General features: G+C 40.7%; 2 protein-coding genes across 3 annotated transcripts; both read left to right on the top strand.

The window, feature by feature from the left end:
• Positions 1 to 12,105: 12,105 nt before the first annotated feature.
• On the top strand, positions 12,106 to 17,964 carry acot8 (acyl-CoA thioesterase 8). 2 transcript variants are annotated; one of them, XM_014978127.2, is made up of 6 exons: positions 12,106 to 12,324; positions 14,079 to 14,215; positions 14,311 to 14,536; positions 15,503 to 15,660; positions 15,741 to 15,953; positions 17,128 to 17,964. In XM_014978127.2, exons 1-6 carry the CDS (start codon positions 12,143 to 12,145, stop codon positions 17,244 to 17,246), a joined length of 1,035 nt encoding a protein of 344 aa, XP_014833613.1. In that variant the 5' UTR covers positions 12,106 to 12,142; the 3' UTR covers positions 17,247 to 17,964. The 2 variants fall into 2 exon arrangements, with proteins under 2 accessions (XP_014833613.1, XP_014833614.1); XM_014978128.2 differs by having other exon boundaries at positions 12,107 to 12,324; positions 15,762 to 15,953.
• A 689-nt stretch (positions 17,965 to 18,653) lies between these two features.
• Positions 18,654 to 24,276, top strand: ift52 (intraflagellar transport 52 homolog (Chlamydomonas)). The gene is made up of 14 exons (XM_014977583.2): positions 18,654 to 18,769; positions 19,132 to 19,301; positions 20,513 to 20,600; positions 20,705 to 20,834; positions 20,919 to 20,994; positions 21,102 to 21,173; positions 21,263 to 21,389; positions 21,489 to 21,572; positions 22,072 to 22,140; positions 22,218 to 22,372; positions 22,445 to 22,532; positions 22,608 to 22,716; positions 23,780 to 23,925; positions 24,066 to 24,276. Exons 2-14 carry the CDS (start codon positions 19,180 to 19,182, stop codon positions 24,105 to 24,107), a joined length of 1,308 nt encoding a protein of 435 aa, XP_014833069.2. The 5' UTR covers positions 18,654 to 18,769; positions 19,132 to 19,179; the 3' UTR covers positions 24,108 to 24,276.

Below are 24,276 nucleotides of genomic sequence, written 5' to 3'. Positions count from 1 at the left end.
AACGGTGCTCTTGTCTCAGTCAGGCCCAGTTTCACGGCTTGCTAACTCGCATCAGTGCCTACATCTCCTGCCAGGACACCACCTACAGGCCACTACGTCATATAGTGGAGTCTCTCTGATTGGTCGATATTCCATGTCTAGTTACTAAACAACTCCAGCAGCAGTTGCGATGGACGCCCGTTAAGCAAAGTCAAAATGTGTGGCACCAGATCCACCGTGAGACTTCATGATATACCTGTGGATGTGCATCCGCATAGACTTTGCATGTAAACCAGACGCTCAAATCACTTAAATCTGAACGCAGCATAAGTGGTGAAGAGTTATTCACTTCAGGTAAGATACTGATTTGTCAGACTCTTAACATAGCCACACTTTGCACACAATTCCCTGCTTCATTAGCTTTTCAGAGGGGATTAATGGCGGATTAGCCTTTGCACATGACAAACCTGAAAGACATTTTCTTTCACATTGCTTGATATTTTGACGTGCTTTGTCTTTGTGTGTAGAAATAAAACCCTTATTGCTCTGTTTCTTTGCTGCTGCTGCTGCTCCGAATCACATGACAGCCTCCTGCATAATAGTGCTTGTGTCCTCTTGTTAGATTGGTCCAGGGTGATGTCATGCTTTGTCGTGCTCTCTGTGATTCACCCCAGGGTGCTGTAGTCAGTGGGACCCAGGGACGTCTCTGCAAAGAGCATAACAACGCAGGAGATGACTCGGCAGAAAATACGGAGATATGATTTGAACGCTCTTCTGAGCCACTCAGTCTTAGCCAAGTAATTTAAAAGAATCAATGCCACCAAAACTCAAGGGTAAAATCTATACACAGCAGCACCTATAGGGATACATAAGGAGTCTTACTTCAAATGGCTTCATGTTAATGCCTTCATCAGTGCAGCTCGTCTTTTGAAACAAAAACAAGATGGAAGAAATTGAGGGGCCTGCAGCATGTCTAAAAATACTGTATGCGGATCCAGGATATGAGGGAAATAAAGCATTGGTTTATTCATTTTATCCACATCTGACTGGATTTCATTTCAAAATATCCCGATGTTCATTCTAACACTGAGTGTACAGTGGTCAGGCAGCAATCGCAAACCCTGGAGCAAGCTGCTGAGTAATCCAGACTCCAGTGACTGTGCATCCTCACTCAGTGGGAAGTTCGACCTTGTACACTCCATTTGTCCCTATCCTGTATGAGAGATCTGCTGCTTGTGGTACCAGGCCCGCCGTGACAGTCACCTCACTTATTTATCCCATCTGCAGAGTGGAGCCCTCTGGTGGCGACCGTTACTGACTGTTTCAGTACTTTTTGACCCCGTTTTGCTGCATTTACTTTGTTCCCTTCAAAAGTATTACGGTTTAAGTTTGTTCAGATGTCTACAAAAAGACTCAATTCTTTTGTTTTTAAATGGTTTCCAGCTTCTTTAAATTCAAGGTTTTTGTTTTAGCTTGAATACATCTGGTTAAAATGTTTGAGATAAATACCCTTCTGTAGAGCAGAACCTAAGGATTTTTTCACACCTTCGTCCAGCAGACTGTTGGATTGGGGACCAGAATCACAGCATTTGTTATATTTTCAGCAGATGTGGTTCCCTTTGAAACTATACTGTGTAAAACAAACCAAACACTTCAACAACCTGTTCTCCTCCTTACCTGTGGTGGTGATATACACACATTTGTTTTGGTTGTACTTACCCAGAATGCCTTGCGCTATAGTCTGCTTCCTTCTTTTGGAGCGGTATCTGGTCTGTTTGGTGTTCACATATACTTTGAAACCTCAACAGATTTCTCTTCAACAAACTGAGACCTTGGTCTGTAGGCAGACTAGCGGGGATACAACCAGTCAGAGTTGAGGAGGTATCATTGCACATAAGTATTTCAGCTTCTAGTTGCATTTGCATTAAACACTGGAAACGATGTCTTGAGCTTACAACATTCCTTTTAACTCAATAACCTCTTGTATCTCTCTTCTTTTCTCCCATCACGCTACCAGTGTCAAAATTAAGAATATTACACACCCACTGGTAGCTACTTCCTTATCACAGGACATTATATCCGCAAAGTACAAACTAGGTGTCAAGTAGTCTGCTTTCAGTTTGAAGAGATTGTTAATTTGTTCTAGTTCTTAATCAACTAGAACAAATTAAAGATGCTCAAGGTACTGAAAAATTGGATTACAATAAACTGTCAAAAGAACAAGTCAGTATATCTAATTTATATCAACTCCAGATTGTACACCAACCATTTTTCTCAAAAAAATGTTCTTTAAAGAAAAGTTTATAAATTACAAATGACCAGCCTTGGGATGATGGCCACCAGCCTCTGTAAGGCTATTGCTTGCCAACCCAATGCTAGCGCTAGCATATATGTGGTAAGGGACAGCACAGTTAGTAGGCAATCCAGTGGGTGACCAGCCCAGGCATGCTAGTTACCAGTATCTCCAAAGCTAATCCTGACCTAGCCAATGTTAGCATTAGCCTACTTCTGCTATTGGACATCAGAGGAAGAAGGCAAATCCAGAGGTTAACCAGCCTAGACATACTAGTCTTATGCAAGTTGTCTCCTAATTTGCTAGCGATGGCTGTTATTAGTCAATCAGTAGCTAGTTTTAGAAAGGATACAGCCTCCTTCAAGAAGGAAGTAGACACCGTTGGATGTGCAATAGTTTTAATTTTGACACAAACAACATGCCATGGCCACCCATGGGCCCCTACAATCTAAAAGAGCAATAGTAATAACTGAAGCACATAAATATTCACATTCATTGTATATTAGCTTGCAAACACACCACTTCCCTCGCTGCATTTTCTTTGAAGTTTTATGTGCTCCATGAATCTATGAATAGAGCACATATTCAGTAACTCCAAGTTATTCCACAAATAACCTGGAGCTCCGTTCCACAGAAATCTGCAAATTGGTGAATATGTGAACAGGATTCCACCAAAATTGAAATTCTAGCCTTTTCAGTCCACCCAGGTCCTCTTCAGTATTGTTTCCATGCAATTTTTTGATCTTGAGTTATCAAGAAACCTTCTGGTGCTCTTAATTACCCAGAACTCGAGCATTGCTCTCAATAAAACGGTTCTGGGAGTTGAAATTAGCCCCTACTAAGAACAGGCGTGAATTAAAACATGGAGGAAGAGGCTGCAGCAAGAGATAGAATCCATGTTCTGTGAGCTTCAGGACCCAGATTCTGCCAATAGGTGCCACACGCTGCAATCCTGCAGAGACAGAGATATGCTGTGTGAGTGAAATAGATTTTCTTTTGTTTCTTCTTTCCAGACTATAGGAACACCTTTTGTGAGCTGGAGTGTGCGCTCCATGACTTGTGTGTCTATGGAGACGGTTTGCACATACTCCTTGCTGGGTCTATGCATGCATGTAGGCGTGAGCTGCCAGGCGCTGGGTCTTCTGTTCTCACAGTTCGCTCACAGCTCTGAATTCAGAATGAGACAAACTGTCTTATAAACAGGCTCCCCGATTAATAAAACATAAGGCAAGCAAAATAAAAGGAATCCCAGCCTCATGCAGCTGCCCATACCTTCTCTCATTTGACTTATAGAGAGGACTGAGCTGAAGGCCATGTGCAGCTGAGAAGGGACAGTGGAGGTGGAGTTGCTGCGGTCGGACGATAAGAGCCTCTGATGTTAGCGCAGCATGTCAGAAAAGAACAACAGCGCCCACTTTAAAAAGGACAAGAGGCTCTCACAGGCTGCAGGCAACAGGGCAACAGCAAGAGACGAGCGGAGCCTCAGCAGGCCGGCATGTTGTTCAGAAAAACAGCAAAACAGAACATGAACAATAGCAATTTCACTTTTTTCACGTTCTGGCAACTATATTTTTTTAATCAAATGATTAAAAAAATATATAATTGATATAACTGATATAACTAATCTAACCAGTCCCAGCTCAGATAAAATCATTTTGGTACAAAGACAAAACAATGATTTTGTTAAAAAAAAAAAATCCATTATGATTTTTAACAGATTATGAAAGCTGAGACAATCATTTATCCAGAACTAATCTAAATTGTCACAAAAGAATTGCTTGGTTTAAGGTTCAATTATGTGATGAAAAGGTTTATCCTGAGCCTGACTGCGACTTTATTATATATATAATATATATATATATATATATATATATATATATATATATATATATATATATATATATATATATATAGTATATACAGTTGTTATATACAGTTGTTGCTCTGACAGCAACAACTGTCAGAGCTCCAAAGAGGTGCAATGAAAAGACCAGTACATAAGAAGTACAGCCAGATGCCCATACCTGAAGCACTCGAAACTGCCAAACAAAGGCTCCAAGCCTTGGCCTGCCGCCTAAAGAGATACACAAGAGAGAATGAAGCCAGGAGGATTAACCGGCTCTTCTCCACCCAACCAGCTAAAGTGTACTCTCAATGGCAGGGTAATAACAACAGAGCAGACCCACCAAGGCTGGAGACTGAACAATACTGGAAAGGCATATGGGAAAGGGAGGCGTCCCACAACAGCAATGCACAGTGGCTAACCTCTTTACGAGAGGACCACAGCAAGCTCCCTGAACAAGCCCCGGTAACCATCACTGTGGCAGATGTCCAAGAAAGAGTCTCAGGTATGAAAAACTGGACAGCACCAGGGCCTGACATGATCCATGCCTACTGGCTAAAGAAACTCACTGCCCTCCATGAGCGACTGGCAGCTCAACTGAACCAGCTGCTACAGAATGGGACTCACCCTGAATGGTTAACTGAAGGGCGCACAATCCTGATCCAGAAGGATCCCTCAAAGGGTTCAGTCCCATCCAACTATCGGCCGATAACCTGTCTCTCTACAACATGGAAGCTCATGTCAGGCATCATAGCAGCTAAGATAAGCGGGCACATGGATAAATACATGAGCACGGCACAGAAGGGCATCGGCATAAATAGCAGAGGAGCCAAACACCAACTCCTTGTAGACCACACAGTCGCCCGAGACTGCAAAACCCGACACACCAACCTGTGCACCGCTTGGATTGATTACAAGAAAGCCTATGACTCAATGCCACACACTTGGATCATTGAATGCTTAGACATGTACAACATCAATAGGACTCTAAGAGCCTTCATTGCAAACTCGATGGGGCTGTGGAAAACCACCCTTGAAGCCAACTGCAAACCACTTGCACAAGTGTCCATCAAATGTGGCATATACCAAGGAGATGATCTGTCCCCACTGCTGTTCTGCATAGGCCTAAACCCCCTCAGCCAAATCATCAACAAGACTGGCTACGGATACCGCCTCAAGAATGGGGCCACAATCAGTCACCTCCTATACATGGATGACATCAAGCTGTATGCCAAGAGCGTGTGGATCGACTCACTGATCCACACCACCAGGATCTACAGCACTGACATTGGGATGTCATTCGGACTAGAGAAGTGTGGCCGGATGGTTACAAAGAGAGGGAAGGTCGTCCGCACAGAAGGGATCTCACTCCCAGAAGGAACAATAGCAGACATAGAACACAGTTACAAGTACCTGGGAATACCACAAGCAAATGGCAACCTCGATGAGGTCACAAGGAAAGGAGCCACAGCCAAATACCTCCAACGAATAAGGCAAGTCCTGAGAAGCCAGCTCAATGGCAAGAACAAGATCCGTGCAATAAACAGCTATGCCTTACCAGTAATCAGATACCCTGCCGGAATAATCAGCTGGCCAATGGAAGAGATAAAGGCCACGGATGTTAAGACTCGGAAGCTGCTAACCATGCATGGAGGGTTCCACCCCAAATCCAGCACCCTGAGACTGTACACAAGCCGTAAGGAAGGAGGCAGAGGACTAGTGAGTGTGAGAGCCACTGTCCAGGATGAAACATCCAAGATCCATAAATACATCAAGGACAAAGCCTCAACGGACGATGTGCTCAGCGAATGTCTCAGGCAATGGGGAACAGAGGACGAGGTGCTGGAGGAACCATCATGGGAAGACAAGCCCCTACATGGGATGTACCACCGACAAATAACTGAAGTGGCTGATATCAGGAAATCCTACCAATGGCTGGAGAAAGCTGGACTCAAGGACAGCACAGAGGCCCTCATCCTGGCCGCCCAGGAACAGGCCCTAAACACCAGAGCAATAGAGGCTCAGATCTACCACACCAGACAAGACCCAAGGTGTAGGTTGTGCAAGGAGGCCTCTGAGACAGTCCAGCACATAACAGCAGGGTGCAAGATGCTGGCAGGGAAAGCGTACATGGAACGACATAACCAAGTGGCGGGCATAGTGTACAGGAACATCTGTGCAGAATATGGACTGGAAGCCCCGAGGTCAAAGTGGGGAACACCCCCAAAGGTGGTGGAGAATGACTGAGCTAAGATCCTGTGGGACTTCCAGATCCAGACAGACAAGATGGTAATGGCGAACCAACCGGACATTGTGGTGGTGGATAAAGAACAGAGGAAAGCCGTTGTGGTGGATGTAGCAATACCAAGTGACCACAACATCAGGAAAAAGGAGCACGAGAAACTGGAGAAATACCAGGGCCTCAGAGAGGAACTGGAGAAGGCCTGGAAGGTGAAGACCACAGTGGTGCCTGTGGTCATCGGGGCCCTCGGGGCAGTCACCCCCAAACTGGAGCAGTGGCTCAAACAGATCCCAGGAACAACATCAGACATCTCAGTCCAGAAATGTGCAGTTCTAGGCACAGCTAAGATACTGCGCAGAACCCTCAAGCTCCCAGGCCTCTGGTAGAGGACCCGAGCTCAGAGGATGAAAGAGACCACCCGCGGAGGGTGAGAAGGGAATTTTTTTTTTTTTTTTTTTATATATATGCTTTTCTGAAAGGAAGTCATCACTCTATTAACCATTTAACCCATATTGTGCAGTTTTGTACAGTTGAATGGTTGCCACAGGAGACTAAAGAATTTCTCAAATATGTATGAAAAAATAAAGTAACACTCATGTTTTTGAATAGGAAAATAATAACATGATGTAAAGCTCAAGAAAGTTATTTTTACATGACACCACCCCTTTACAATCCATTGGTAGGTATTTTGCCTTATAAGAGGTACAAAACTTAGAAACTTTAAATGTCCAAGTGTTGCAATGCATTACTTTGTAATACTTGTATTGAGAGGTCATATGAAAATGTTGTCAAGGCGATTATGCAGCGGATTCCCTTGACATCAGAGATCTGTTGCTCCCACTTTTATCCCTATTAATGGACATGATTCTTCAAGCAGTGAATTCAGTCATAACAGGGTTGATAGCTAAAGTGCTAGCATCAAGTGTGATGGGATGGAAGAGCAGGGGAGGAGCGGGACGACTCGCTGCAGAGCATCCTGATGCGGATGGAAGACGCTGACAAGGGAACTGTGGGCTGGTGGGTGGACATTAGGTCTAAAACGATTACACAAGGGCCATTTTACACCCTTCTGATGTTGACTCAGAGCTTCTCAGACAGAAATGAACACAGTTTCATAACCATAACAACCACGAGAACAGAATGAGCCATGAAGAGGAGCAAGGGCATCAACACAGCCAGAGTCAGTCAGCCGCTGGCAGAAGGACTAGAAGATCCTTCCTGGAGACCTCAGGTCCAATGACAGCTGACTGCGTCGTGTTCAAACAGAATTTATGAATGTGTAAAGTGTGGATCTGCTCCATCTCTAGGCTGAGGAGTGTGTACGAACATCAGTTTCAAGTCTTGCCACAAAGTCTTAACTGGATTTAGGCCGTTATAGATGCTTTGATCTAAATCATTGCTTGGTAACTGGCTATGTTTTCTTCCACATACAGCCTTTAGCATTCAGTTCTGGCCTCATCTAACCAGAGCAGCTGGTCTACTCTACAGAGCTTTTGGCAGACTTTACAAGATTCTTCTTACAGTTTTGGTTTCTCCACTGCTCATATTCTCAAAGAATCCTAAGACTAAAAGGACCTTCAAGTGGGGTGCTGTGGTGGTGCAGGGGCCGGAAGTGGCCTGTGTGGGGAGGCCTTGGTCCTTGGCATGATAAATTGTCCCAGAAGTTATTGTCGTAAATGATCATATAGTTGATTTGAGACCATTTTCAAGTAATAACATTGTAATGGCATAATAACATATACACTCTCAGAGAATGAACATTTAACACAAACAGGAAGAAATTTTAAATATTCAAAATAAATACAGAAAACAACAGAAACAATAACAAATAAATCATGAAGTCTGTAAAGAAAACATGTTGTCCTTAAAAAATGACTTATTGAGACCGAAGAACCGAACTGAAGACTTTTGTCATCCAGTTTTTGGTAGAAAGAGAGGAAAGAGAAAAACAATAAATAATGTAAATGAAAATGATTGAGGTTTTTATAATCTGCTGTCAATTCACAAAAAAAAAAAAACAAACGAAAAAAAAACTATACTCCTATGCATTTATCAACACTCCACAGCAGTAGCTTTTAAAAAAGCTCCCGGGCTGCCAAGCAACAGAAAACACCTTCCCAACAACGTCCAGCAGAAATAGGGATTCCACCTCAACACTAAAGGCCAACGTCAAGGCCTGAACCGGCAATTCACTTGGAAAGGCTTAAGACTGCTGCTGGAAAGACGTGGAAAAAAAGTGGAGCAGACAGATGAGCACCATGTCACCTCACAGTTGGAAAGCCTGGCACTGCCTTCTGCCATTTGGATCACCATGGAAACAGCCAAATACACCAGCAGCAGCAGCAGCAGCAGCGCTGCTCCAGCTTTAAGTAAAGGGAACATGTAAAGGAAAAATTCAAAGCAAAAACATCATAAACCCAATGAAAATTATCAGATTTATGGAATAATAAGGTTGTTTTTCAGATTGCTCACAGACTCGACACCGTGATGGAAGCATGGCAGAATGCACACACAGTCTCAGAAATGGGGGGGGGGGTTGTTCCTGGAAGGCCCTGCAGCGCAGCGCAAAAATACGCACATGACGACGCATGTTGCACACAGTATCAGCGGGATCACCGAGCACGCGACCACGCACACGTGATTCACCGGCTTCAAACGGAAAAAGAAAAAAAAAGAAAAAAAAAAAGAAAAAAAAAACAGACGTCCAGCCGGCGCCCTCTTCTTATCCTCTTACCTGGACCGTGGGCTTCTCCCGAGCGGACCTCGGTGACGCTGCTAGGGTCACTCTGAGATCTTCCGCGCTGCACCACGCATTCATCATCCAGCCCGTCGGATGGTGATGCTGTTGATGATGAGGATGATGCCATGGTTGGAGAAAGAAGAAGGGGAAAAAAAATGTTTAAAAAAAAGCTTGATGTGAAAGAGGCGTGATCTCCGCCAACAGCCAACCAACCGGCCAAGGTCAGCGGCATCAAGTGGTAGGCGCTGATTTCATGCGCTGCGCTCCGCTGCTGCAGCTGCGGCTCCCCGGTCAGCAGCAGCCACCAGCGGGAAATCCATTACGAGCGCAGCATTATAGAGAGTGTCGACGGTGCCAAAAAACACGTGATTCCCCCACTCCCCCAAAAAGCCCCTTCAATCTTTTCTCAAGATTTTTCTCAACACACAGTTGAGTTAGACAACGTGAAAGTGGGCTGTTCCTTAAAACAGATTTGATAATTAGCAGCAATTATTGTGTTTTTTTTTTTTTTCTCAGTGACTTTACGTTTTCAGAACAAATAAAGTTGTGGCTTTTTCATTATTATTATTAAGTTTATTTACTATACATCACAGTACAAGATACTACAACAGTTTGGACATAGAAGGTAGAAAGAAAGAGGACATTTTCAGCACAAAAAAAAAAAACTCAATTTTTTAGATTAATTTCAGAAATTTTCCAGAAAAAACAAGGACATTTCTGAGCATATGACATTTCTATTTTCCCTTTTATTTTAGATGCTTCCAGTTTTAAGCTATATGTTCACACAGCAGGTGTTGATGCTCAGTTCTGATGTTCTGATTTTTTTTTTATAAATCTTTTATGCCATTGTCATTCAGGAATTTGCATATATGGTCATGCTTCACTTTACTTGGAGATGCTAACCAACAGCTAGTAACAGTTAATGAGAAACTATTGGATCTTTACTGCGAGTGTTACAAACAAAGCAAAAGCTATCCGATAGTTCCTGATTTTTTTTCCTCGTTGAAGGATTGAATAGAATACGATTGGACAGCCGTTCTTCCAGGTTTATGTAATCATCATGTTATATAATAAACACGAATCTGCCCAACCCCTGATAAGAGACAAAACATCTTCAAGAAGCAAGTCAGATGTGTGGCTGCTCTTTAATGTGGTACTGAGGATTATTATGACCTGAATGAAAGACAAATCTCCAGCATTTTCCAAAATTATTCCTCACAAATGTTGCCTAATTATGCGCACCTTTTATTAATAATCATTTCTCTTTATTTTTTTCCTCATTCTGTCTTGTTACAACCACAAAACTTCAAAGTGTCCTGTCATCTAAGTAGCATACAACTGTGAGGAAGAGAGAAAATGACATGTTATTTACAAAAACTTCAGAAATAAAACTCTGAAAAGTGTGGCATGCTTTTGTTTTCAGTTCCATTTACTCTAATACTCTTAATTAAAATCAAATGGAACTGGGTGGGATTTGAACACAGGATCTTCTTGCTGCAAGGAAATAGTACCAGCTGCCTCTATTTTCAGTCACTCTGCTTCCAATCTGACTAATAAACTATATTGCCAAAAGCATTCATTCACCAGCCTTCACTCACTTATGAGATTAAGGAACAACCCATTCCTAATCCATACGTTCAATATGACATTGGTCCACCTTTAGAACAGCTTCAACTCTTCTAGGAAGGCTGTCCAGAAGGTTTAGGAGAGATTATGGGGATTTTTGACCACTCTTCCAGGAGTGCATTTGTGAGGTCACATACTGATGATGTTGGACGAGATGTTCTAATTTATCCCACAGGTATTCTATGGACCTCGCTTTGTGCTCTGGTGCTCAATCATGTTGGAAGAGGAAGGGGCCAGCTGCAAACTGTTCCCACAAAGTGTGGAGTATGGAATTGTGCAAAATGTGTTGGTATGTTGAAGAATTCAGAGTTCCTTTCACTGGAACTAAGGGGCAAAGCCCAGTTCCCGAAAAACAACCCTACACCATAATCCCCTCTCCACCAAACTTTACACTTGGCACAATGCAGTCAGACAAATACCGTTGTCCTGGCAACCAACAAACCCAGACTTATCCATCAGATTGCCAGATGGAGAAGCGCGATATGTCACTCCAGAGAAGGCGCCTCCACTGCTCTAGAGTCCACTGGTGGAGTGCTTTAAACCACTGCATCCAATGCTTTGCATTGCACTTGGTGAAGTATGGCTTGGATGCAGCTGGTCACCATGGAAACCCATTCCATGAAGTTTCTGCACACTGTTACTGAGCTAATCTGAAGCCCACATGAAGTTTGGAGGTCTGTAGTGATTGAGTCTGCAGAAAGTTGGCGACCTCTTTGCACCTCTTCACTGTCTGCTGACCTCGTTCTGTCTGTTTACGTGGCCTACCACTTCATGGCTGAGTTGCTGTTGTTCCCAAACACTTCCATTTTCTTATAATACAGCTGACAGTTGACTGTGGAATATTTAGGAGTGAGGAAAATTCACGACTGGATTTGTTGCACAGGTGACATCCTATCACAGTTCCACTCTGGAATTCACTGAGCGCCTGAGAACAACCCAGTCTTTCACAAATGTTTGTAAAAACAGTTTTCATGCCTAGGTTCTTCATTTTACACACCCATGGCCATAGAAGTGATTGGAACACCTGAGTCCTATTTAGGATGGGTGAGCATAACTTTGGAAAATATAATGTATATAACTAAGACTTGGATGCATGTTTTCAAAAAATACTTTTGAAACATGCAGAATTTCCCACTGCATCGCAATTATGCACAACTTTGTGTTAGATTTCATAAAATTCAAAATACGTTGAAGTTTAGGCTGTACTTGAAATGTGAAAACATTGAGGGGAATATACTTTTGAAAAATATAATTAACTGTTTTTTTTAGTGCGAAAACTATTAATATTTCATATGTAATCTACAAATATATGCTTTGGAAAGCTTGAAAATAACTCACTTCATCACTGGGAGGCGATAAAGAGCAATATATCTGATTGGCACCGAGTCTTAAGGAAATAAGAGGAAGTGCTAAAGAAAAATGGCAGACGGGAAAGTGAGTGAGAGTGATGCCGTTAACCGGTTAATTGATATAATAGAGTCACATAATTCAGCTGAGGATGACAGCTCGGAAAGTTCTGGAGCTCCGTACCCGCAGGACCTCCGAAGCGTCCTGGTTACCAGTGTTTTAAACCTGGAGCAGCTGGACATTGACCTCTACAGGTAAGTAGCTCCAGTTCGTCACTTCTACAACATTTAGAAGTTAGTTCACTTGCTTCTAGTTAACTGGGGCTTTTGAAAGGATAAACAGTTTTACAGATGTGTTTTTAGGGAGGTGTTCAATACCGAAAACCGTCTCTGTCAGTGTAACGATTCCGGGTAGGTGACTGTCACAATGCCTGAATAAATCGCTGCAAACGTAAATAAATGGGTTGAAAAATACACATGATCGCGACTCATTTTTAAAAATGATTGAATCGCATGCAGGCAGCTCCAAGCTTATGCCTGTTTTTTCCAAGATTAACATAGATAAAACCATTTTGGAGACGGAGCAGTGACTTTTTTATTTTATTCTTAATCTTTTGTTTTAAAAGAAAAAAAGCATATATATATATATATATATATATATATATATATATATATAACAAACCACTGGGAAAATATGCTTTATAATAGACTACTCTAACAAATTGCATAGTCATGTGGACTACAGTTCCTGTAACTGTAATGATTGTAATATAAAACAAACATTTAGATTTGCACTGAGATAATCTCCTAACTAAAATTGGCCAGTTTTTATACTGATGAGAAAATCAAAAATCAAATCTTTCACATCGTACTCAACACATCGTTTTTAGATGTGTCTGGCCCAACACAAGTCAATCAAGTGGCTGAATTACAGAGTCCTGCTAATGACCTGATTATTTGACACAGGTGTTTTAAAGCAGAGGGAATCTAAAAGCTGCAGGACCCCAGTCCTTGAGGCCTGGATTTAAGGACCTTATATGTAAATTCTTTATTTTAAGGATTTAAGGGCCCTGGTCTAAGACACTAAGTCCAAGTGACAGATGGACTCCAGGAGACAGCTGCTCAGCGGAACACACTTTTATCATTTTAAGGCTTTAAATCTGCTCTGAAGCCTCCTGGTATTAAAAATGTGAGAAGTCTTTTGGGAAAACACCTGTGCTAGCATCAGATGGACACAAAAAGCTCCCAAAATATGATGTATGCTCAATATCGCAATAATGAGTGCGATTGACTTCCGTTTCCCTGAATCCTTTTCTTTCATCACAGTGTTCCCACTCCTCTCTGTTAGCTTTAGCACTAAGTAAAATGAATACGAAGGTCCGTCTAATATTGCATCCAGGCAGTCTGATTCCACATACTGTCTACTCTAATAAGTTAGAGTTGAAAGTGTGATCTCTATATTCTTAAAAATTTAGAGATCACACTTTCTCTGTCAAAAAAGTGAGATCTAGCTTCTGCTTCCAATATGAATTAACAATGGCTGCTAATGTCAGAAAGGCTGGAAAAAAGAAATGCACCGACTGTAGTTTTCTGGCCGATCATTAATCTTTAAAAAGCCTAACCTTCCGATTCCAAATTTGGCCGATACAAATTTTTTTGTCACTAAATGCACAACGTTGTGTTGTTAAGTTGTGACAACTTTTTGTCACAACTTAACAAACTTAAGTTACATCGGTTTCAGCTGATCATGACGTTATGGAAATTGGAGCCTATTTGTTATTGCACCCTTACTGGAAAACAGTATTTATGAGAACTGTTAATTTTTTTAATTTATTTTTATATTTTGCTATGAACTGGAGATCAAAATGGTCATCCACCAAACTCGATCAGTTCATCTCTAGGAGCAGCTAGAAGCTACTAAACCTGCTTGCAGGAAGCTTTATGTTTTATTACTAGCAGCTGGATCTGATGAGAGTATTTTATTTCAGTCCCATCTCTTTCTCCCCCAGGGGAACGCACCACTGGGTGCCACGCACACAGCGCTTATTTGGCGGTCAGATCATCGGCCAGGCTCTGGTGGCTGCTGCCAAATCGGTCAGTGACGATCTCTATGCCCACTCACTCCATTGCTACTTTGTGCGAGCAGGTAAGACTCAGGTTATGAAACATCTGGAGCCAAGCAACAGTTTGAAGAGTTGAATCATTGTTTGTTTGTTTTTTTCCTCCTTTCTTTTCTTCCAGGAGACCCCAAGGTACCGGTTCTGTACCAGGTGGACCGCACTAGAGATGGGCGCAGTTTCACTGTGCGCTCTGTGAAGGCCATCCAGCACGGACAGCCCATCCTGATCTGCCAGGCGTCCTTCCAGCTGCTGCAGCCGAGCCCGCTGCAGCACCAGTTCCCCATGCCGGTGGTCCCTCAGCCTGAAGACCTTCCCACCGTTGAGGAGATCATCCAGCGTTACCTCAGGTATGGCGCTCTGTGATGGAGCTTGGTTGGAAGGTCAAAGATGTTCTGCTGTCTGTATTTTGTGGTGGACATGAGGCTTTTGATGGGGTGAAAGAATTACATGGTGCTGATGCACTCTGTCCCACCTGTGTGAAATTTGCTAGTGAATATTATAGCAATAATATTTTTACAGTAGTGTTTTAGTGTCAGATAATCAAAATCAATGTTGGAGGTAAGCAATCAATTAATCTCATGATAAATTAAAATGAAATCAACAGTTTTGATTCCACTCATATTTTTTGAAGGGTAAGTTTGTTTACAGACTTCTTAATCCATTTTATTTTTGTGTGGGCATGGATTTGATTTCTGTTTTATCGTTTTTGGTTGTTGTTTACTTTGGATATTTAAAATGTCTTCCAGTTCCTGTGCTAAATTTTTACTGAAAGAATTAAAGTTTCTTGGTCTTTGAGAGTGTATCATTACACCAGTATAAATATATTACTTCAAAACAACAATATTATTGTTTATCGTAATAATTACTGGAACAATTTATCATCAAGCAAAATATGTTATCTTGACAGGCCTAGTTGAGGGAATAACTAAAACGTTTTAAATTTAAGACGGTCTGAACTTCCTCCCTCTCTCTGGACCAGATCAGAGGAGAAGCCGCCTTCTCCTCTGATCTGGGGTCAGAGTTCAGGTATCATTTGATCTTTTGAGATGCCAATTAGCTACTGGTTGTAAGGAAAAGCACCTTGTTTCCATGGTTTGCATCACACCAGCTCTCTGAAAGTAAAAAAAAATTGAAGTTGCACAACATCCAAAACCAAAGGGATTTGTCCAAACATGCAATGCCTCACCCTTAAAAAAGTATGAATGAAATTGTAGAAAAAGGATAGATGAGAATTCACTGCTCCATCTGGCTGCACAACAAACTCTGTCTTCATTCTGCTCTGAATGTGATCTGAGGATCTGCTCACCTCACAGTAAACCAGACCTGACAGAGAGTGCAAAACAAGGCCTGAACAAACTCCTGGCTACTGAGGTTCCCATCGAGGTGAAGCCCGTCAGCCCAGCACAGTTTTACCGCCACGTTTCAGGACAACCGCGGAGGCTGTTCTGGGCCAGAGCGCGAGGACATATTGGTAATATCTGAACAACCCATAACGGCAAAAAAAAAAAAAATATATATATATATATAATTGAATGAGTTCTGTGGATGCAGATGGCTTTTGTTCCCATGCAGGTGAAGGAAACATGAAGTTGCACTGCTGTGTGGCCGCCTACGTGTCAGACTTTGCTCTCCTAGGGACGGTACTGCTGCCATACCCTAAATACAAGGCCCGCTTCACCGCCTCCTTGGACCACGCCATGTGGTTCCACAGCACCTTCCGCAGCGACGAGTGGATGCTGTACGAGTGTGACAGCCCCTGGGCAGGTCAGAACCTCCTCCTGTAACCCCGCTGTCCTCACATACCTGTCCTGCTTTGTTCTGGACAACAATGGTGAAGATGAACAGCAAAATACGAAATAAGTGTTGGCACCATTCTGAGTGCTGCTTGATTAATGAATGACTCACTCATTTGAAGTGGTGGAACAAGGGCCTCTTAGAGCAGTGGTATCCAAAGTGGGTCCTGGAGGGCGAGGCACCCTGCATGCTGTCGTTCTCCCCCTGGTGGTAGTAACAACCTTCTCAGTATGTCAGTGTTCTTCTTAGTCCTTCTAATGAGCCATCATTGGATCCAGGTGTGTTAAATCATGGAGAGAAATAAAACATGCAGGATGCCAGCCCACTTTGGACACCAAGTGACTTGTTTAAATCATTATAAACTCTCGCCGCTCTAATTTTCCCTGTGTTGACTTACCAACCATGACAACAGAAGCTGTGGTACCTGAACCTTCAAGTTGGAGTTTATTAAATTGCTCTGAAAGGCTCTTTGCATGTAATCATACTTAAACTAAGGACACAGATTGCTCAGCCTTACGTTTTGGGATGTGTCCATTTTCAAGTCTCACTCTAGCCAGTTAATACCTAGAGATGCACCGATCTGATATTAATATCTAAATCGTTGCCAATATTGAAAAAAATTCTGGATATGTTATCAGTGGCAATGTGCCCTATCCATTAGGGCAGATCTTTCAGTCTAATTTTGAGTGATGTCAAGCTTTATTTATTTTACATCATACTTAGAATTCCTAATTGTGTTTTCTGAACCATTTGAAAAAAGGTTTGTTGCAATTTATTTTTATATGTTTGACCAACATAGCCAACCTGTTGTTTCAGTTTCTACTTAACTGTTGTACTTTAAATTGCACTGACTTAACAAAATAAAGTTGTTGTTTTTACATGTCTTACCAAGGTTGTAAAGCCATCGGTGTATCTATGTGTGCTGCACTGGTGTAGAGTTATCAAATAGATTTGTAATTCACTACATTTATGTCTGTGTTTAAACAGAGAAGCGTTTTAAGTCAGTTCAGCTGTTTTTCTGTATCTGGTCAGTATCGGCCGATACGATACCTCAGATTTGTCCTTTTTCCTAAATTTTTCTCCATTTCCAGTTTGAGCCTAACGTTTGTGTTCGTTTTTGGTGTGTGGTTGTTGACTCCTGCAGGAAGCAGCAGAGGACTGGCTCAGGGCCGGCTGTGGAGAAGAGATGGGGTCCTGGCTGCCTCGTGCTCTCAGGAAGGGGTCCTCAGAGTCAAACCTGTCCCAGAGAACAGCAAGCTATAGCAGTTTTTTTTTTTTATTACATATTTGCTATAATTATGAGTGACATCTGCTGTTTTAAGTGTTTTATGGAAGGATTGCTTTTAAAGTGTTCAAATATCAAATTAAAATTATTTATGCATTTGGGGGAGCGAGTACAATCTTTCTAACTTCTAGGGTTTTACATGTCAGGACTTGAATAACATTTTTTTCAGTTTTATGAACGAGTGTGATATGTTTGTACACTGGAGGCTAAAATATAAGCCATGTTAGAACCTAATAAAGATGTGACGATATCCGCAGATGCAACCAGATGTACCGTTTATTGTGACTGTGTAGAATTTATAACATTGTCTATCAGCTTGAAATATTTCAATTTTATAAATAAATTTTTATTTATTAACATTCCCAAAGACAGAAAAGCCTGAATGGATTTAAGCTTTTCTGTATTTCTTGGAAACATTAATGCAATGATGTTATATAATATAAAAGTGAATATACAATGTTGACTTCTTTTGTTGATTTTGTTGCAACATTTCTGACCTGTGGTGCCTTGATGACGTGAAACACAAAGCATGGTAACTTGTTTTTAATGTATCATTTTCCTTACAGGGGTATCCCAGAAGTCAGTCTTGTTTCAATTATTGCACTAATGTCAAAATGTGCTTTGTATTTAGCTTGAATGTGAAAAAGTTAAGAGAATTCTGCACTGTAACAATAAAGCTTGTAACTTGTGATAAAATGTTTGTGCATTTAAAACCTGTGAGGAACAAGCAGCTCAATGAACAGGGTGATGGTGAAGAACCCAGAACACAGTAGGTGCTATTTTTGTTTTACTAAAATGCAAAGGGATGCATAAAAAATGAGTGTCAGAGACTTTTCTATATCTTTTCACATGGAACTGGTAGAGATTATTGTGCAAGGAAGAATTTTTTTTTTTTTTCATAAAATTAAAACTCGGCCATGTTTGTACTGTGGGAGGAAGCCGGTGTACCAGGAAATAACCCACATATGCAAAATACATGAAAATAATTTAAAACCCAGGGTCTATTTTCAGTGCCACTGTGCAACCCTTTTATATAGCTTATGTAAATATCTACTGTCAACATTTTACTTCCTTGCAGAATCCCCAAAAGTTGTGTTGAAAGTGTTTTGGAGATTTCTATGGAAAAGTAAGAGAAAACTTCCAATATCACTCTAGGAGTAATTCAAATTCAAAAATACTATTGATCCCAAGGGGAAATTAAAATTAAAAAGTATGATGACTCGGTCATCTTTCCCTCCTCTATCCCTGCTTGTAATTTAATTAAATATGTAAATATTAATAAAATATGGTACCTACAATTTTATAAGCCAATTCCACAAAAGGAATTAAAATCTTAGAGGAAGCTTTTGTTTTGACACGTAGCTACGCCACTCGGTTGCTATGTAGTTCGCGCCCTTAGTTACCAATTCTTCCCATAATGCATCACTTCAAGGAGCCCTTTAAGATATTTAGTTAACGCTAAATAACATTATATAACAAAATAATATTCTATTGAAAGGAAGTAAGTATTTTTTATCTCCTTTCTGAACTCTGTTTTTAATCACATATCCGGAAAACTGATCACACTAACGTGTTTCAACCCCGTTAGCGGTAGATACTGACAGCAGCTAACATTAGCTTCTCAGTTTCTGAGCTTTGTCCTTTCAGCTGCGGACTGCAAACATGTATATTTAAAAAAAAAGTTAAGTCTTAGAAACGATTTCTGTGATGTGTATGAAACAATGCTGGCTTAATTGTTTTTTGACGCTGTATAAAGTGCAGTGAAACAACCGTGCTAACATTACCGCTAGCTTTCCACGCTACGTAGTACTGTAACTGAAGGCACGAGACTTTGTTTAATATTCAGTTTATATTGTTTTTCAGGTATATGGAAACAAACACAACCCGAAGTCTTAAGTTTGCACATTAATAATGATGGAGAAAGAACAACAGAGCTTCATAATCTTTAATGCTTCTAAAAGAGAGCTGTTTGGCATCAACAATGGCTACAAGTACATGCAGAAGAGACTCAGAGCGCAGTGGAAAATCCAGAGGTAAGAGTAACCCCACTGCGGTCAGCGTGTTTAAGTTCGACACATAAGTACAGGTGCGTGTCAATAAATTGGAATGCCATCAAACAGAAGTTCAGTTCAAAACGTGAAACTTCTATATAGGTCTGCCTAATTTAAATGACCATGGCTTACATCTAATGAAAACCCTAGTACATTTGAATGTTATATAAAACCATTATTATTTATAATACCGAAATATAACATTACATCAATGTTTTGGCCTGTACAGTCATGGGGAAAACTGACTTAATTGTCCAGCAGACTATCACTGACATCTTCCACAATGAGAGTAAGCTGTCAAAGGTTATTGCTAAATAAACCTGGTGTTCACAGAGTGCTGCATCTAATCATAGAAGTAGAAAGTTGAGTGAAAGGGAAAGATAGTGGTAGAAAATTATGCACAAGAAACTTGAATATCTCCAGCCATGAGAGGATTGTGAAGCAAAATCCATTCATGTGTAGGGAGGTTGGTAAGTGCATCTAAATATGGTGAACTTTTCAGTGGCATTTTAACTTATTGAGATGATATTCACACTGTACTCTGGGTTTGAATTGTTTAAATTATTTCATGACAATAGTGCTACCACAAGAGCCATGAAATAAATAAATACACAGTGAAATAATTACATATATTTTAAGATAAAAGTTTTCCTTCAAAGTACAATCAGTAAATAAATTTTATTTAGACCATTAGATAGATTTGGTTACAGTGAGGGGAGTCAGCTTTCTTGACAAAAAGAAAAAATTGCATCAACACACAAAGAATAAAACATTATTCAAAATGGCTCAATAACCATGAAAACAGTAAAAAAGAAAGAAGAAAAACTGACTCAAATACCGTAACCTGTAGATTAATAAAAGTAAATAAAACAATATTAAAACTAGGCCAATTATTTTTTATCTAAACTTATTTAAAAAGGTAGATTTAGTTATTTCCCAGGACATCTAATTATTTGCATATTTCACAGTTTCATTATATATTTAATTATTCAGTGATAAATTATTTAAGGATGTTTTTAATTTTATGATGTATATATTTTATGGTATATTTATGTACTTAATTTAGTCACTCTTTACCTTCCATACTGGCTACATACAAGCCAATTTAAGAAGTTAAAACTATGTGTGAGAAACCTGGTCATGACTTTAGATTTTATCCTCCTTACTGAGTAGCTCATCTTCATCCCTTGCAGTATAAAGGAAGAACTGTCTGTAGAGAAGCTGAAGGGTGTGAAGCTGTGGATAACTGCCGGCCCAAGGGAGAAGTTCACAGCATCAGAGGTGATGTGCATTAAGGCATTTCACTGCAGCAGAATGTTACACAAAAGCTTCAGGAAAAATGAAGATTGTTTTGTGCAAACTTATCCCGTATTTTTTTTCCACAGCTGGAGGTGCTGAAGCACTACCTGGATGGAGGAGGAAACATGCTGGTCATGCTTGGAGAGGGAGGAGAAATGAAATATGACACAAACATCAATTTCCTCCTGGAGGAGTTTGGAATAATGGTCAACAGTGGTGCGTACAGCAGTCTGACACAAAGCCCAGATTCGCCGGTCTGAGTCAAAGCCAATCTTTCTGTCTCTCCTTTCACTGCAACAGACGCTGTAGTCCGGAATGTGTACTACAAATACTTTCACCCCAAGGAGGCCCTGGTCTCCAACGGCGTGTTGAACAGGTCAGCTGTCACCTTCTGGTCTTCGTTATGGAAATGCAATCTTTAATTTGCAGAAGTTTTATCATTCTCCTTTCTTTCTGTTTCTTTTTTTTTTTTGTTTGTTTAAGGGAAATCAGTCGAGCTGCCGGCAAAGTGGTAACCGGGGTGATCGAGGATGAAGCTATTGGAAACAACACACAGTAAGCAACTCTATTTTCTAACACTGGTTGCTTTGGTTTGTATGGTTGCTGTGGTCTGAAGTTGAGTTGATCTGTGTGGGTTTCTGCAGGGCTCTGACATTTGTGTACCCTTTTGGAGCCACACTGAGCGTGATGAAACCTGCTGTGGCTGTTCTGTCAACCGGCTCCGTCTGCTTCCCGCTCAACAGGCCCGTCCTGGCCTTCTACCACGGAAAGGCCCGTGGATTTCATTCTTTCTACATATTTTACCTCCAAACTTCATCACATGACCACCTGTAAATATAATTAGTATAATTAGTTTTTTGTCTCACACAGGAGTCTGGTAAACTGGCTGTTTTGGGTTCCTGCCACATGTTCTGTGATCAGTACACAGACAGGGAAGAGAACAGTAAAATAATGGTGAGTCCAAATGTTGAAGAACTTTTTGTAAAATGATTGATAACAAATGAGTGAAGATCTAATGTTTTAAAGGGGTGTGTTTTCCAGTGGTACCACAAAATGTGTTATATATTGATATAATGATAAAAATAATAAAATAATTGCAGCCTATTTTCTGGTAAATAACAGCAGTCAGAGCCCCAAAACACAAACATTGCTCTTAAAAAAAGAAACCTAGAAGGAAACAAACTTCTCCGGGACACCAGTTACATAAAAAGCATGATTTTTAACTGCTTATGTTTAACCGTATTTTCTTGTTAACTTATATTTATGTATGGTCTCATGGAAGTTGCAGTGGAGAAAAGACTAAAAGTAGCTTTATGGGCTTTTAAACCTCATCAGTTACATAATTTCAGCAACTGCATACCTTTGAAATTTATGATTTTTTTAGCTTCTATTTAGAACATTTTGAACAACATGCAAAAACAGAAATAAAACTGTTTACCGCATTTCATTGCAGGACGTTGTGCTTCAGTGGCTCATGTCAGAAAACATTCAGCTGAATCAGATCGACGCAGAGGATCCCGAGGTGTGCAGACTGGACCATACTAAAAGATCACCTCCAGCAATCGCCGTTAGCTCACTTCCTGTTGTTGTGTCGCCTAGATTGCAGACTACACAATGCTGCCAGACACGGGCCGCTTGTCGGAACAGCTGCGAGTGTGTTTACAGGAGGGAGACGAGAACCCGCGGGACTTCACCTCCCTCTTTGATATGTCTTTGTTCAATTTGTCGCCCCACAGTTTACCAGAAGTCATAAGGTATATGGAACGAGCGTTCAACAAACGCCTGGTAATTTTCTGTCTCTCATAGCTATAACAATGTGTTTGCAGTTCCTTTAAGCAGCTCAATGTGAAACACGAGCCACTTCAGCTCATCACTCCACAGTTTGAGACGCCGCTGCCTCAGCTTCAGCCTGCTGTGAGTCTGTGGATTCAGCATTCACTGAGCAGGAAACAGATTGTAACACTGATGGATGTTATTTTATCCTTGAAGGTCTTTCCACCTGCGTTAAGTGAGTTGCCTCCTCCCGTGCTGGACCTGTTTGATCTCGATGAAACGTTCTCCTCTGAGAAAGTACGACTCGCCCAACTTACCAATAAATGTAAGGCGATTAGAATCCCCAATATCTGGTTAACTTCCTGTTGAGTTGGTAGCTTGCAAATTAAGTCCATTACCACTACGTCAGACAGGGCTTTGCAAAAAATAATTACCCCATATAATTACATCATATCACATTTTGTGACATTAATTTCAATAACTTCAATTTTTTTTCTTGTACAATTACAAACCTATGAAGACATAACTGTCCCTCTAGATTGGAAAGTAAAGTATGAATCAGAAAAATTTAAATTACAAAGTTGTTGAAAGCCATAAGTTGTCAAATTTGTAGTTTTAGTCAAAAAGTCAAATTTTGTTGATGTATTGATTTGTAAAAGAGTATTCAAGGGTGTGAATTTATGGGCACTATGGAGGACAACACTTGGAAGGTGGTGTTCTGGTCAGAGACTGAAATTAAGCTTCTTGCCATCATCTGTGATGAAAACATATTACCCTGAATGAGCAGTAACATATTGTGGTGGCAGGATCATCCAGACAAGGTGGATGGTCTCAAATAGAGGGAAACTCTGCTTCTGTAGCAGGATTTGAAAATGTTAACACTCTCCATTCTGACTTGACCTTTTAATTTTTAGAATAAAGAGAGGAAAATGTTCCATCTGGATGTGTTCAGAGCTGCTAGAGACAAACCAAAAACACATCAGGGTGATTCAATCCAAATGCATGGCACATTCCAAATACAGATGTGTAAACTTTTCATGCATTAAGTTCAAGTTAGTTTAATGCTACATAGAGCCAGTAGGTATCAGTCTTTTCAACCATTTCTTCAGTGATTGTCTAATCTGCATTAGTAGTTAAATTGTGTGATTTCCTTAATCACACTGCAGTTTTCTGCCCGTGTGCAAATTTATCTGCATACTGACCAGGTTTTTATTATAAACTGGAAACTTTTTGCTTAAAGTTCATTTTGATGACCTACTTGTAAACATCTAACATGACCTGATGGACTGGAAATGATGCAGATTTTGTAAAGTAAAGCTTTAAGAGTGAAACAGATTTAAATTGTCTCATCCAACTGTTAAAACTTTTTTTTTTTTTTTTTTTTAAAGGCACAGATGATGACCTTGAGTTTTATGTACGCAAATGTGGTGAAATTCTGGGTGTGACACCGAAGCTGGATAAAGAGCACAGGGATGCCAAGCACATCCTGGAACACATTTTCTTCCAGGTGGTAGAATTCAAGAAACTTAACCAGGTGAGACGGTAAATGGTGATTCTTGGGGCCAGTGCCCTGCAAATATTGCTTTCCCTGACAAATGCCTTTCAAGACCAGACACCATGATCTATGGTGACTGCTGTGGGAGCTTTTACTTACTGCAGTTTTACTTTTTACAGGAACATGACTTCGACCCAGAGACCCAATTCACTCCACTCTGATCGGAACCACAATCACGTCAAGACTTTTTCTTCATGGTTTCAATATAAAAACTACATGGAGACCAAGACTGTAAACAAATGTTATTTCACACTGCATTTTATTTAATGGAAACAAATGTTTGATTTATTAGGCTTCACTTTATAAAATAATTCTGTAATTTGACCCTGA

The sequence above is a fragment of the Poecilia mexicana genome, unplaced genomic scaffold, assembly GCF_051168715.1.
Source record: "Poecilia mexicana isolate PSO_F unplaced genomic scaffold, ASM5116871v1 scaffold_5, whole genome shotgun sequence".
Taxonomy (NCBI): Eukaryota; Metazoa; Chordata; class Actinopteri; order Cyprinodontiformes; family Poeciliidae; genus Poecilia; species Poecilia mexicana.
The sequence above is the reverse complement of the archived record's forward strand: the minus strand, read 5'-3'. Positions and strand labels throughout refer to the sequence as shown.

Excerpts from the sequence above, each read along its gene's own strand:
- acot8 (XM_014978127.2), top strand. The coding sequence starts at position 12,143 with ATGGCAGACGGGAAAGTGAGTGAGAGTGATGCCGTTAACCGGTTAATT. Across the intron at positions 15,661-15,740 it reads CAGAGCGCGAGGACATATTG|ATGGCTTTTGTTCCCATGCA; the intron begins GTAATATCTGAA and ends CTGTGGATGCAG. Across the intron at positions 15,954-17,127 it reads GTGTGACAGCCCCTGGGCAG|GAAGCAGCAGAGGACTGGCT; the intron begins GTCAGAACCTCC and ends TGACTCCTGCAG.
- ift52 (XM_014977583.2), top strand. The coding sequence starts at position 19,180 with ATGATGGAGAAAGAACAACAGAGCTTCATAATCTTTAATGCTTCTAAA. Across the intron at positions 22,533-22,607 it reads TGCCTCAGCTTCAGCCTGCT|GTCTTTCCACCTGCGTTAAG; the intron begins GTGAGTCTGTGG and ends TTATCCTTGAAG. Across the intron at positions 22,717-23,779 it reads CGCCCAACTTACCAATAAAT|GCACAGATGATGACCTTGAG; the intron begins GTAAGGCGATTA and ends TTTTTTTTAAAG.